This window comes from Tripterygium wilfordii, chromosome 9 (assembly GCF_013401445.1).
Source record: "Tripterygium wilfordii isolate XIE 37 chromosome 9, ASM1340144v1, whole genome shotgun sequence".
In the NCBI taxonomy this organism is placed as follows: domain Eukaryota; kingdom Viridiplantae; phylum Streptophyta; class Magnoliopsida; order Celastrales; family Celastraceae; genus Tripterygium; species Tripterygium wilfordii.
Window position 1 is genome coordinate 12,823,364 of NC_052240.1, and position 13,803 is coordinate 12,837,166.

The following is a 13,803-nucleotide window of genomic DNA, read 5'->3' on the forward strand; positions in this document are numbered from 1 at the left end:
ATTAACAATTACGTGCATCATTCGTCTTGGAATTGTTCCATTTTGTCCTTGAACATCTGAAAGGATTCTTCCAAGTTCTTTTCTTAACCAAGAAGGATAGAATACAAAACAAATTTGCCATTCCAACCCTCTAATATGGACCTAAACTCGAGTCATTATGTCTGGACGTACAAATATTCCTACTAAACTCTAACCATTAGGCCATCGTGCATAAAAATTTCTAAGTTTTTTTCCTAATCGAGAAGAATACAATGTAAAACAAGGTTACCATGTGAACATATGATATAGACATAAACTCGAATCGTCAATTCTACCCACACCAAAATTTCCTCCTAAACTCGAGTCATCGGGCCCGGACGCACATAAATATCTCATAGGATAAAGTTGAGACTTGGAACAACATTGTTAGCCAACCTGTTTTGACACACCCACGTCACTAACACAACTCTTTTGCACAGAAAGTGCCATGGATCAACATGTTTTGAGAATAGGCTACATGAAAGCATGCTAATTGATGGCTAAAAACACCACAATCAACTCAACGATAATGTTAACGCACACTTAATCATAATTTAACACCATCATCTACATCAGAAACCAAGTGGTGATCTACCAACAACTGGTAGCAAAGCAATCAAAACTCAAAACAACTAGTCTTCATAAAACAGGTTCTAGCACATTACAAACGTTTTTAAGGAATAACCTTTGTAACAAGCATGTAGCATAACAACGCAAGTAAAGTAACCAAGCCAAGGATGAATTGCCCGACGGTGAAACCTCCCTTCTCACAGCACGACTGAAGCACAATGCTGTATTCCACCGCTGATGACGCGCCTAGTGCCTTGCATGCCTCCACCCATGGAAGGCGAGAAGCCGGAGAACCGGTGATCATGCTGTAGAAAAAGGACCTCACCATCAGAGACACTCGTGATGTCTGAGCATGTTGCATTCGAAACATATTCAGCTGTTTCTGACTGGTAGATTTTGAGCCCAGAAATATCATTCTTTTGATGTAAGTGAATGCTATCTGAGATCGAGACGCAAGGCATACTAGTTGTGGGAGATGCATTGGATTGTTGTAGCTTTTTTGTGCCTAGAAAACGTCCACCAGATCCTCTAACCCTATTCAATGCATGACGATGCCGAGATTCATGAAGGTAGGGCTGTAAATAAGTGAGTACACCAAATCAGCAAATCATGGTATTCTGTGCAGATAAAGATATGATTTGGTACAAAATCTATGATGCAGGATGATGCTCATTATGATCACAGGCGAACAACTTTTGAAGAAAATTATAGCATGAGATTCTTTGAAGGCCTCAGACATGATTTTAAGGCGAGATTCTCCAAAACTTCTTAGTTACTTATCCATATCACTAAATGCAAAAAATAGGAGTTCAAACAAAAAGTAATTCAAGAAACTACCTTTCGAGCTTTGACTAGTTTGTTTTGAGCCTCAAGCTTCGCCCGCGACTGTCTCCTTCTGAGAATTCCATTATATTGTTTCGCATTTACATAAATGGGAGCATCATCTGCAAGATCAAGAGGCAATGGGACTCGCGCAGATGCCATCTCAACCATCTGAGCTCCTAGTTGGGGCTGAATCCAGTTCATTTCAGAATGCAATACAAATAAAATCAGAAAAGCTACACCCAAAAAAAAGTTTAAATATTAAGTACCCAAGGATCAGATTTAATATTCAAGGATTGAGTGCTCAAATCAGTTTAAATGACAATACGCAGGGCTCCATTTTTGCAGAAAGGACCTATAATTCTTCTCTTTTTTTTATGAGATACGTTTTTTATTATCATTAGTAGCGTGAAAGGGGGACTCAAACCTTGCCTTGGTTAAGTACTAATGATAGGCTATCACTAGGCCAAGAACTCCTTGTTTAAGGACCTATAATTCATTAATATACATTGGCCTCGATACAATAAAAAGACCTGCATTGTCATCAGAGAAGTAATCTTCATGGGCGCATAATGGAGCTAACATCCTTTTAACTTCTAATGGATAGAATAAACTACTATGTAAACAATATTTATATAGTTATTGCACGGCAACAAAAGAATTGCAAAGCCAATACTCTCAAGAGAACCTACGATAGCCTGTGGTCCATATGGAGTAAATAAACTGCCATAGAAAGCATTTCCATAAGCATAAGGAAACTGAGCCTGAAATGGAGAAAAAAAGATAAGTTTAAACCAAAGCTGACAGGCAGAATGTTAACAACAGCTCAACTAACCATTGAGTTCTGATAATCAACTTGAGCAGGATTGACAGCAGTGTCTCGAGTACTCAAATAAGGAGCTAGCCTCATTTGACCTTCCACCCTTTTGCCGCAACTTCCGTATTGAACTGAGAGCAAAGGAAAATAATTAGCCGCTGTGTGGATAGCGTGGAAATATACAAGTGCAGTAAAAGTTAATGATTGGTGTTGTTTCGAACGATTAGCTAAGGTAGCCCAAATAGATTTGCAAGGATAGCGAATTGCAAATCATTCCTAGCCATAAAAATAGGGACTACAGACATGATGGGAAAGAATTCACCACGTACAACTTTACGGAAGAGTGACATATTAGTGATGTGAAGATCCCCTAATAAGCTCTTAAGCATCAACAACAAGAGGCATATGTGGATTATGTTTTTCTAAGAAGATTTTGCATAAGTTGATAAACTGCCAAGGGACTTACATTCCAATCGCTTTAAGATATATCAGGCAACATTTTATTAAGTAACTGTGATGAGGTAACAAGGCTGTCCCACAACCATATTTTAACAGACAGTGAAATAATTTCAGGAAAAAATAAAATAAAAAGGCAGGTCAACATTAGATCTACAAAGAAAATATCCATGTATGAGATCAAAGAAAGAAAACAGAAGTACACATGTAAATTGTACATAAATATACAAAAAGTTCGAAGTAGAGATAAAAGAGGAATAAAGTTGAAGAGTAACCTCTTTAGGTGAAAGAGAGAATACAGATGTAAGACAATAAAAAAGATGAATAGACTATGCTAGGAATCAGTTGCATGGCCAAGTACATTCAGATAGCTTTTCTCAACTAAATATTAGGACTTCAGACACATATCTAATCATCCATACCAGATTCTGAGGAATTGCTTTGATCTTGAGAATTGGTTAGTCCCACGGCACCAATTTTACCATTAGAAAAATCAACTGATTGAGTCGCTGCTGAATCTTGATCTGGAAGTTGAAGACCTAAATGCTTTGCCTCATGACGAAGTTGGGATGAAGATTCCACTTTCAAGCTCGTGCTCCTTGATAACCATGGAATGTTCTGTTCATTGGAAGTCCACTGTGAAGGGCAACTAACAGCAAAATGTGGCACTGAGAGGGCAGACCTTTGACCAAAGTTTTCCTCAGGAAGGTTTTGAACTCGAGCAGCCATCTAGTTCATCTAATTCCAAAGGTAATGCAAATTCCAGAGGATTCTTAACAATACAAAGGTTTGTTTTGGCTCCCTTTGAAAGAGCTATTCAAGGAAGACAAAAGATGGGTTATGCCATCTCAGTTACTCAAGTACGTTCGCTAATGTATAACCTATAGAATGCATAATCCATGTAAGTACGTGAATGGGAAAAATGAAAAAGACGGAAATGGCAAGAAACTCAAAATAAGTTGCCTTCACACAATTAAGTAATCAAATCCAATACATGTTTGGTACATTCAAAAATAATGCCAAAAGAAAATTAGATGGACTCGATAGAAGTTAGCTGGAGCAGCCATAAGTTCACAAATCTAATTGAGCAAATACAAAACATCAGTCCACAAGCAAAACATACGTTGTCATCACTCACACCTTGCAGCATGCAAAATAAAATAACAGGACAATGTTATGTTCCCTACCATTAAAGTAAGGATGAAATCAAAGAGGTGATGATAGTTAGAAATGAAAACTTGAATTTTGCCTAAACTCCCTCGAACTTCCACTCACCAAAATTAACAAGTCATCGACCAAAATTAACAAGGTGAAGTAATAACTAATATTTCATCTGATCTACAAAACAAAAATATTAAGGCTATTACATCAGTACATCTTGTGGTCGAAGGATTCAAACTTGTATAGGTCTTCAAGGATTGAGTTATCAATTAATTTTGCAAATTTCCTCCAAAAGAAAATCAGATTAATCATACATCAATGACTGAGTTGAAGAAGTAAAGATACCAAGTTGGTATCACCCTTAAATCAGTACGTCCATTACCCACATTCATTAGACCAAATCAAAGCCACATTCAATCAGGTACACAATGATATCTTGACAAATCAAAGCCACTCAAGGAAAAAAGAACATCTGCACCTTGGTAAGCACATTAAGACCCGTGACTTCATCATAAAATAAAATACCACTCAGACACTATCACATGTAAAATAGGAAATTATTGCTATGAGCAGCAGCTACATGGAATGGCGAGGATTACAGGAGGTTAGACAATGACAAGTAATAGTTAAAACCCTCCAATTCATAGTCTGGAATGGTCATGAAGTCTATATCAGCAATTCTTGCCTGCATGCACAGAAGAAGACCCAGAAGCGAGATAAACAGCCAATAAGTTATTGATACTTGATTGGCCTATCAAGAGAGGATTGACATTTATTTTCAATTGCAAAATATGCAACAAAGTGACAACTCTTGACTATGGGTCAAAAGAACCAGTAGAAACCCTAGTTTTTGAAGAACTCAGAGGAATTTCTGTCCACATGGAGAATGCAAAAAATGGGGACAAGAAACTAATAGAAACCGACAACTTGTTACTTGAGAGGCTTAGAGAAGTCAATCAATCAGGTACAAACTAACCACCCAACAAATCAGGTAATCATATATCTTTGCCTTAAATAGTTCCAGACATTGTGATATATAGACTGAAATCCCATTACCCAAAACCTTAGCAGAAGATACCGGAAGTGTCAACAGCAAAAACCCAGGACGATAAGCAAAAAGAGTGACAAGGGAAAGTTACCCTATAGAGGTTGAAGAAGAAGACAAAGAAAACCAATATAAAACCAAAATGCAGCAAAATATCCATTCACCCAAATAGGAAAAAAAAAGGACCACACCCAGAACTCAAGAAAGAAAAGAACCCAGACCAACTGTTGTAACTACTTCACCGATAGCTACTTTCCCATGTTCATCATTAACGAAGATGGTCAAAAACTGCACATGCAATCAAGAAACAGCACATAAAGCAAACAAACCCACTTAGATTCTATACCCAGAACTGAATACCGACACAGAGTAGGAAGAGGAAAAACGCAGATAAGATAAGAATGTGAAATACTTGAGAGAGGATAACTGGATAAGTAAAAAAAATAAAAACCAGTAATAGAGATACCTTTGGGATCTGATTAGGCAAGAAGAAGCTGGAGGGGAGATCTTGGGCATGTCTCCTCCCTTGAAACTCTCCACCTATAAGTAAGCACACATACTCTCTCTCTCCCTTTCTTTGTTTTTGGTTTTGCTGTGACAGGGCAGACAGGCAACACAAAGACTGAGACTTCAACTTGGTTAATACCATTTTTGTATATAGAAAGATAATGAGTGTTTTAATTTACATATTGATATTTAAAATGTTTTAATTTGATTATTTAATAATAAAATTGTTTCTTAGATAAATTTTTTATTTTGGGACAATCAACCTGCACATATGACAATCAATATTTGGATAGTTAACGTGTCATATGTGCAGTTTGACTGTCACAAAATGAGAAAATCTGTCCAAGAGATAAGTTGATCAAATTGAAATATTTTAAACAACAGTATATAAATTGAAACACTACTTATTTTTTGATGTGCAGAAGTGATATTAACCTGACTGACTTTAGCTATTCTTAAATTAAATTAAATAAAAAAAAATCAACCACCACCATTTCTTGTTCTTATTCATTTAATGTCTTTTTCTTTTGTGGCCCCACCTCATACTCACTCCCAAACAAGGCCTTATCCTTTTGGCTTCATTCACTAGCTACTTGCTAGCCATCAGCCGCCCTTCACTGTATATCTTTTCCCCACGCGCATTTTGAAACGCTCTCTTGTGGTTGGTACTTGGTGGTGTGTTGAGTTCACGCGCTCTCTCCCCCTCTGTCATCACAATTTAAATGGACTAAGATATTATTTGCCTACAGTTATGAATTAAATTTCTAAATTGCCACGCATCCAAATCACACCACAGCACAGTCCACGCGTCACGACGAGGAGCAAAAGCAAAGAAAACGACAAATTTAGTCCTAGTATATGAATTCTCTAAAATACCCCTCTATTTTTCCAAATCTAAAAATGTGTCATCACCTATGTTGTCAAAATATATTTTCCAAGACAACAAAATCCTAAACTTCTTCCCCCATGTCATGATTTCTTCGCAGTCACCTTCATTGATAAAAAAAATCCTGTAGTTGTTTGGTTTTGTGGGACGAGAGATATTTTTATGAGCCAAAAACCGCCTATGAACAATTATGCATTATAAGACCTACGAAAGTCTTAATCAACAATGCTAAATTCACAAGACTCTTAGTCGAGCCCGATAGATCCAAATAGATTGATAACTAAACCTATGAAAGTCTGAGTCAAAACTCAACAAAAACTCATGAGAGTCTTGAGTCACGCCCAATAGACCCACGAGAGCCTAGACTATCTACAAAAAGGCCTATGAAAAGCCAAGTCCAGCAAAGCCCACAAAATGGGTATCTACTATACAAGGCTCAAAACTCATTATTGTCAAGAAGCTCCTTCACGTGATCGAGATGAGGCTACAGTCTCATTAACTCTCTCAACTATTGGAGATGTCTTGCTCTCCCTTTCTCTAAAAGTCTTTCATTTATCTCACTAAAACCCCACCTATCGGCAAGTGACTTGACAATCGGAGCTTTCCCGGCTAGCTTCATGATCCTACCTCTAGTGTGATCTTGGAATGTTATCGAAGGTCTCGATCGATATTATATTTAATTATAGATCTATGGGTCTACAATATGTTAATCGAATTCACCATAAAAATACCAAAATTAAATGTGATTTTATTTTGAATAAGGTTATCATTAAAAATCCGTAAGAAATAAATCGGACATCGCTGAAAGTTGGGTAATTTATGAAGAAACACTTTGATAATAGCCTAGTATTGAATTTTTATGGAAATAACGTATCATGTTATTGGGTCAAAATTTTCTATGCATAGACGGAGGTTAGTATCACATCAAATGTTCTAGAGAAAAGGTCTTATCCTTTTAAAAAATAAAAAACGACAAGTTAGAGAGAAAAAAAAGGAGGAGACATGATAAGGATTTCAGTAAAAAACATCACAATCATCTTAGTAGTCGATGTGTCATTCTTTTGTTCAATTATCAGGTTTTATGGACCCCTATATTTACATCAATTAATGAACAAGATCTACTGCTAGGATGATTGAGATGTTTTTGTAGTGGGATCTCTAACATATTTTTGAAAACGAAGTATGGAAAGTTGTCGTGTCTCTTTCACATTCGTTGTTGTCTTGTCTTGTAAGACTAGAATCAAGGGACGACTAGGATACATATCAGGGAAGAAGTCACAAATACGACGTGGATAGAGACGAGGGTCTACTTCCTCTACCAATCTCTTTCCCTAACCAAATAAAGACCATCTACCACCCACCATGGTTTTTCCAACCTCAAATGTGTGTTTAAGTGGACCATTTTCTTTCCCTCAAGCAATGTAAAATGCCAGTACAAACGAAATAATGGTCCAGCAGGTCCAAGTGGTCCGGTAGTCTGCCTCTTGCCCTGGTAATCATTGCGTTTGATATATATATACACACACACAGAGGTGACTAAGGGTGATTGGCCAAGTTCAACAATTTCGAATATAGGATATGGGCTGCGTCCATATTGGGTAAAGGATTGAGCTAGTCTGCAATTGGCGGCTCTAGCTTGTGTGATATATAATGGTTGTGATCGTACCATGTTACCAGGACATGTGTGGTTTGTGTCAAAAGAGACCCAATTACTAGTTTTTAAACATTCAACAAGGTGTCGAAATGGGCCCAAGGCTCTCCCCTAGCCCATATGTCTCATGGGTCTAAAAGCCCAGCCCAGCAAGTCTATATAATCGTGTGTATTTGACTAGGCTTAAGATTTTGAATTCTTGGATTGGACCCTCTAAAGTGATTAAGTGATATAGTGACGAGCATCCTAAACTTGCATCATATCATCCGGGTTTAGTCCTTAGCTCTCTCTTAATCCTGCAACTCTAGGAGGTTAATTTTTTCTTTATTGGGTGTGTAATTGTTGAGGTGAATTATGGATTGTCACTTTGTCACCTTCAAGAGATCATGAGTTCAATTGGGGAAGACGATATCATTTTCTTGAAATAAAACACGTATGGACCCATAAAAGGGTGCCAAATCCAGGCCCAAAGCACACATTTATGAACTACTGCAGAAACTAGCGTTAAGCTGGATAATGTTTGTTTTATGGATTTAGTGTCATTTGGATATTGGGCTTTCTTTGTTTGGATCCCAAAATGAGAAAATCATGTAGCCCAGCCCATACGATGGGCCACAAAACAAGTCCAATAACCGCCAATGCAAACCTGAAAGTCAGAACACAATAACCGCCAATGCATTTGTCCGTACGTACATAGAACCGGTGACCCTCCGGTTACAGGTGAACCAGAAAAAGCGGAGTTTACAGTGTCGTTGAAACGAACAATATCGCATTATTGTCATCAAGTGGGCGCTGTCTCCGTCTTTCACTACTCCCCACTCACCAGCGTCGGCGCTCCGAATTTAATCACGCAAAGAAAAACCAGAAGAAAAGGAAAGTAATGAAACTCTCTCACTCTGCACTAACCCTAACGAGGTAATCTCTAATGGCTGACCATAATTATTTGATTATATATATTAATTTATTGTGCAGAATTCAGATGTCACGTCGTTTTCTCCGATTTTAATACTTTTTTTGTTCAATTTGTTGATTTCCCTCTACCATTGGGTCTTGCTCAGAGAATCTCTGGTCGCCTAATTTAAGGTGGCCATTATAGCGCCTGCGCACACCGTAGCAGCGTCTCGATATCCGCGCTTTGAAACTGAACCCGACTGATCTTCGTCAGATTTCACAAGAGTAATTTATCAATGTACGTGACACTCCACTTGTTATTTTCAATTGATTGCTTTGAATATACTTTGTATTTGCCTTTCTAACAATTTTACGCGATTTTGAGATCCGGGGACTCTGGTTGAATTCGAGTTCTTATGTATGTGAATGTGGTTTGGTTTTGCTCAGAATCGAAAATGCTGACGTGCATTGCTCGCTCGAAGCAACCCGGAGATGACTCAGTGAGTCAATCGGAGGACATGGACCCAAACAATACTCTAAGCTCAACCAAACAAGCCGTGAAATCTCTTAGTACTCAGGTTTTAAGTGCGCTCTGTATCCGAAGCCCTAATATCCTACGGTTTCTGTCTAATTTTGGTTTTTCATGGCAATTGCAGCTGAGGGATATGGCACTGAAGGCGTCGGGGGCATATCGACACTGTAACCCCTGCACAGGTCCGCCTACGCGGCTGAAGAGCAATAATTCGATCGAGTTGGAAACCGAGTCGGACCGTTTCAGATGGTCGTACAAGAGGACGGGGAGTTCAAACTCGACGACGCCGCGGACTTGGGGGAAGGAAATGGAGGCGAGGCTCAAGGGGATATCGAGCGGCGAAGCGACGCCGAAGTCCTTGAGCGGTCGCCGCCCCCTCCCGCCGATCATCTTCACGGAGGAGAACGAGCCAAAGGAGTGGGTAGCACAGGTCGAGCCCGGCGTGCTCATCACCTTCGTCTCCCTTCCTCGCGGCGGTAACGATCTCAAGCGCATACGGTTCAGGTACGAGTACTACAATATCCATTTCCTTGTGCCCATCACATTGAACGGCTACGATTTTATTTCGTGAGTATTGGGTTTTGATCGGACGGTTATATTGAATCAATCCGCTTTCATGTGTGAGGCCCACGTTTTGAACGGTCACAAAAACACCTTAACAACCTGTAGGTAGGGTGGGGCCTACGTTCCACAGTAAACATCACGCCTAGTGAAAAGCAATTGAAGAAAAGTCCAAAAGCTGAACTCATTGTGCCTCAGTAATGGTGGTGGGGCAGGTTTGATTGTGTTAGGAAGCTTTTTCACTGAGCATTGTCGTCGTGTCGGGGAAGCCTATTGTCCCTTTTTTAGCTTCATTCAAAATTCCTTCACGCCTGGTTCCCCGTGGCCTTGTCGCCATTCTTGAAATCTATTGTCATTTGTCTGCAACTTGGACCCTCATTTCCCCACGTATATACAAAGACAAATATGATAACAGCCCTGCCTCTGGTAAACTTATGTTGGCAACAGCCAAGTACATGGCTTTGAGCTCACACAATGACAAAGATGGGTTCATCATTTGATCATGGAAAAGTGGTAATTCCCCCCTCCTTGATCAGTAATGACCATGTTTAGCCTTTTGACTAATTTTGTCTTTTCAATTATCTTTTTCAGGTTTAAGTTGGATTTTGTTGACTCTAGATTGTAATTGGGCATTCTAGCTTTATCTAACTTTGTTCTTTTCCTTTTAAAAAAATTTCCATCTTATCTGTTTCTCGTTTGTGTTCCAATATAATATGGGGTTTCTATTTTTTTAATCAATTGGAAACCCATTTACTTAATGTCAAAGTCACCCACCTCGCACCAAATAAACTTGTAAACTACTTTGTTTTCAGACACGAAATACCGGTTTTCTGCTTCCTAGTGCTTTTTTTAAAACAAAGGCATTATATCCTTTTGTCAAAGGTGTTTAGTGCTTAATTAGGCTAGTGGCTTAGCATTAGTAGAGACATGTGCACAGGTAAGAATTATATGGGAGTGCGGCTTCATGAAAGGTATGCGAAGTACATGGTTGTTAAAATCTAACCAGACAGTCCGGACCTGATCCATTATTTAGCATTAAATTTTTTTCATATTTAAATTTTTTCACAAATCCTGTATACCTTGACTAATTATGAGAATGAACTGAATGCATATCATTTATTTTTGTACTCTGAAATGTAGTTTGCTTTTTTTGGCTAGTCGAGATATGTTCAACAAATGGCAAGCTCAAAGATGGTGGTCTGAGAACTATGATAGGGTTAGGGAATTGTACAATGTGCAGAGGTTTAATCGCCAAGCGTTTCCTCTTCCTACAACCCCAAGATCTGAAGATGAGGTGAGTACTGAGCTGAGCCAACCAGTTAAATAAGCACATGATAACAGAAATCGTCAACCTTTTCCCATTGCTATTTCAATACATGATTTCTGTTGCCAATGTTTGAGTTTTCAATTGTTTACAAAGACATCCCCTTCTATTTAATACAACGGGAACAAACCTTCCTCTATCCCTTTACGTTGAAGATTCATTTAGGAAAAACCTCCTACTTCATTGTCAAACTGAGAGTGATGGATCAACAACAATCTTTAGCTTCAACAGAAATTTTCTTTGTGAAATTTATTTTTTTAAATGACATCCTACTATCCTACTCAAAAAAATTGTTCGATGACTTCTTTTTCAATCGGTTGACTTCTTACAGAGCTCAAAGATGGAATCTGTTCAAGACAGCCCCGTGACACCACCTCTAACATCAGAACGGATGCCTCGTAACTTGTACCGTCCAACAGGGATGGGGATGGGCTACTCATCCTCAGATTCACTTGACCATCATCCAATGCAAACTCGTAATTACTGTGATTCTGGCGGTCTTACCTCGACCCCAAAACTTTCCAGCATAAGTGGGGCCAAGACAGAGACATCATCAATTGATGCCTCTATAAGAAGTAGCTCATCAAGGGAGGCAGACCGCTCTGGAGAGCTATCCATGAGCAGTGCCAGTGATCTCGAGACTGAATGGGTTGAACAGGATGAACCAGGTGTTTACATCACTATCAAAGCTTTGCCGGGAGGCAAAAGAGAACTAAGAAGAGTCAGATTCAGGTAATATATCTAACTCTATGGCCAGATTGCTACGCTTAGGCAGCATGATAGTTTAATGAAGTTCTGTGTTGCACATGTGAATGAGTCTAGGAAAAGGTAGTGGTCAATTCTAGGTTGAAAGAATAACCTTGCTCTAACAGCTCATTGTTGGCACACCATGGATTTCAGCTTTTATATATTTGAATGCAATTTGGTTTTGGTAGTTGCGAAGTGGTAATATTTCGAGGGTGGGCCTTGCTTTAGCATTAAAGTTGCTTCATTGCAATATAGGCGTCGCCCGTTCGAACAAAGGAAATAACATATACATAATGTGTGGGTTAAATCTGCATGCTAGAACTTGTTACTATTGCTAGTCTCTTGTGCACGGGATTTTGAAATTAATGGTCCCTGTTCTTTCGTCTAGTTGAGACCTATATGGTGGTGAGATGCTTTGCCACTTGAGTCACTTGAGTTTATGAATGTACATGTAGATGGCCAACTTGCCATCTAATAAGCATCAGATAGATTGAGGCCTATTTTGCAGTGAGCCTAATATGCACTGTCACTCTTGCAAAATGTTATAAAACTGATTGCCTATGAGCCCTTCTTTGTAAAACCCAGTTTGATGTTTTATTAGTTAGGGTTTCCATAAATATGGCTTCACAATTTTGATGCATCCACCTTTTTTACTGACTTGAAATTACATTGATTGTGTTGGCTGGTGTTGCCTGCGTGGTGCAGCCGAGAAAAATTCGGAGAGATGCATGCTAGGCTGTGGTGGGAAGAGAACCGAGCCAGGATACATGAACAATACTTGTAATTGAGCAAAATATAGTGATTGCTGGTGCTTAAAATATTTTGGGGGTTTTTTTTTTTTTTTTTTGGTCCTTTTCTTTTTTCCCCTTCCGTGCTGCCATAAATAGTAAAGTCCCTTCTTTTACAGAGATCCGAACGGGTTGCCGCTGGCACCTCTTGATGTTTTTGGGGTATTACTTGAATACATCAACCTTGTACACAGTACCAACTGCGAGGTTCCAACTTCGTATGCTCTACGGGTCTTCTGGCAAGTGATCATGTACTCGATTTATATCCATACTTCCTTTTTTGGGTTTTGGTGGATGAGATATGTGGGTGGTCGACAAGATCATATAAATGAAAGAAAATCTATCTTCTTTTTGGTGATATATCATATCTGTCAGCATGCCACTGCAATTCTCATCATTATTATGTTTAAGCCCATCAGGGGTTAACCCAAACCATTCCAAGAGTTCTTGCAAACAAAGTTGGGCCTGGCCCAAGAAAATACTCATGTTCCCTATTCACCTCTTTTGCATTAAAAAAGAAAAGGAAAAAATTCATGTGGTAATAATGCTTGTGCCCTTTGTTTGTCCTTTTTATTATTTGACTTAGTACTTGAAAAGAAGTTGTTCATATTTCTGTTTTTTGTTGTTCTAGTGATGAATATCAAGTCCTGATTGCCTGGATAAAAGCAATTAGTGACTGGGTGTTGAAAACTTCCATCGACAGAGAAGTTCTTAACAATGAAAGAAACCCCCATATAAAAAACAAAGAACAATCATGATAGGGAAATGATTCAGGTCATTTTCAGTCCTAATTGGTAATAATCGCAACACTAGCTGTTGGCTAGTTAGCGTCTTCCCTTTCTGATTTTTCTTCTTTTGAATCAGGTGAAAGTCACATTCAATACACAACATTTCACAACGAGGTGGCCTGTATTGAAACACAAATATGCACAGTTTTGTCCCCAATTTCACATACTATTCTCTGGTTTAACAAGAAAAAACTAAAAATGGGTAGATCTTTGCATCCAATAGAGAGAATCTTTCAACT

At 38.7% G+C, this 13,803-nt stretch overlaps 2 protein-coding genes across 5 annotated transcripts; one reads left to right on the forward strand and one right to left on the reverse strand.

Annotated features, from left to right (window-relative positions):
- Positions 1 to 538: 538 nt before the first annotated feature.
- LOC120006565 (nuclear transcription factor Y subunit A-3-like) lies at positions 539 to 5,512 on the reverse strand. Of its 4 annotated transcripts, XM_038856635.1 has the most exons (7): positions 5,356 to 5,501; positions 4,444 to 4,529; positions 3,106 to 3,564; positions 2,246 to 2,358; positions 2,103 to 2,174; positions 1,426 to 1,599; positions 539 to 1,163 (listed from the first exon to the last, which is right to left on the reverse strand). In XM_038856635.1, exons 3-7 carry the CDS (start codon positions 3,410 to 3,412, stop codon positions 786 to 788), a joined length of 1,044 nt encoding a protein of 347 aa, XP_038712563.1. In that variant the 5' UTR covers positions 3,413 to 3,564; positions 4,444 to 4,529; positions 5,356 to 5,501; the 3' UTR covers positions 539 to 785. The 4 variants fall into 4 exon arrangements, with proteins under 4 accessions (XP_038712563.1, XP_038712562.1, XP_038712561.1 ...); XM_038856634.1 differs by lacking the exon at positions 4,444 to 4,529 and having other exon boundaries at positions 3,106 to 3,496; positions 5,356 to 5,512; XM_038856633.1 differs by lacking the exon at positions 4,444 to 4,529 and having other exon boundaries at positions 5,356 to 5,510.
- Positions 5,513 to 8,664: 3,152 nt separating this feature from the next.
- On the forward strand, positions 8,665 to 13,136 carry LOC120006551 (protein Brevis radix-like 4). Its single transcript, XM_038856610.1, has 7 exons — positions 8,665 to 8,848; positions 8,992 to 9,122; positions 9,272 to 9,402; positions 9,481 to 9,860; positions 11,076 to 11,211; positions 11,573 to 11,973; positions 12,694 to 13,136. Exons 3-7 carry the CDS (start codon positions 9,280 to 9,282, stop codon positions 12,770 to 12,772), a joined length of 1,119 nt encoding a protein of 372 aa, XP_038712538.1. The 5' UTR covers positions 8,665 to 8,848; positions 8,992 to 9,122; positions 9,272 to 9,279; the 3' UTR covers positions 12,773 to 13,136.
- Positions 13,137 to 13,803: the final 667 nt, after the last annotated feature.

What these genes read in the sequence shown, in the direction of transcription:
- LOC120006565 (XM_038856634.1), bottom strand. Translation starts at nt 3,412, where the DNA reads ATGGCTGCTCGAGTTCAAAACCTTCCTGAGGAAAACTTTGGTCAAAGG. An exon ending in AAGCAATTCCTCAGAATCTG is followed by an intron (nt 2,359 to 3,105) that starts GTATGGATGATT and finishes CTTTGCTCTCAG; the next exon opens with TTCAATACGGAAGTTGCGGC. An exon ending in TTGATTATCAGAACTCAATG is followed by an intron (nt 2,175 to 2,245) that starts GTTAGTTGAGCT and finishes TCTCCATTTCAG; the next exon opens with GCTCAGTTTCCTTATGCTTA.
- LOC120006551 (XM_038856610.1), top strand. Translation starts at nt 9,280, where the DNA reads ATGCTGACGTGCATTGCTCGCTCGAAGCAACCCGGAGATGACTCAGTG. An exon ending in TGAAATCTCTTAGTACTCAG is followed by an intron (nt 9,403 to 9,480) that starts GTTTTAAGTGCG and finishes TGGCAATTGCAG; the next exon opens with CTGAGGGATATGGCACTGAA. An exon ending in CTCAAGCGCATACGGTTCAG is followed by an intron (nt 9,861 to 11,075) that starts GTACGAGTACTA and finishes TTTTTTGGCTAG; the next exon opens with TCGAGATATGTTCAACAAAT.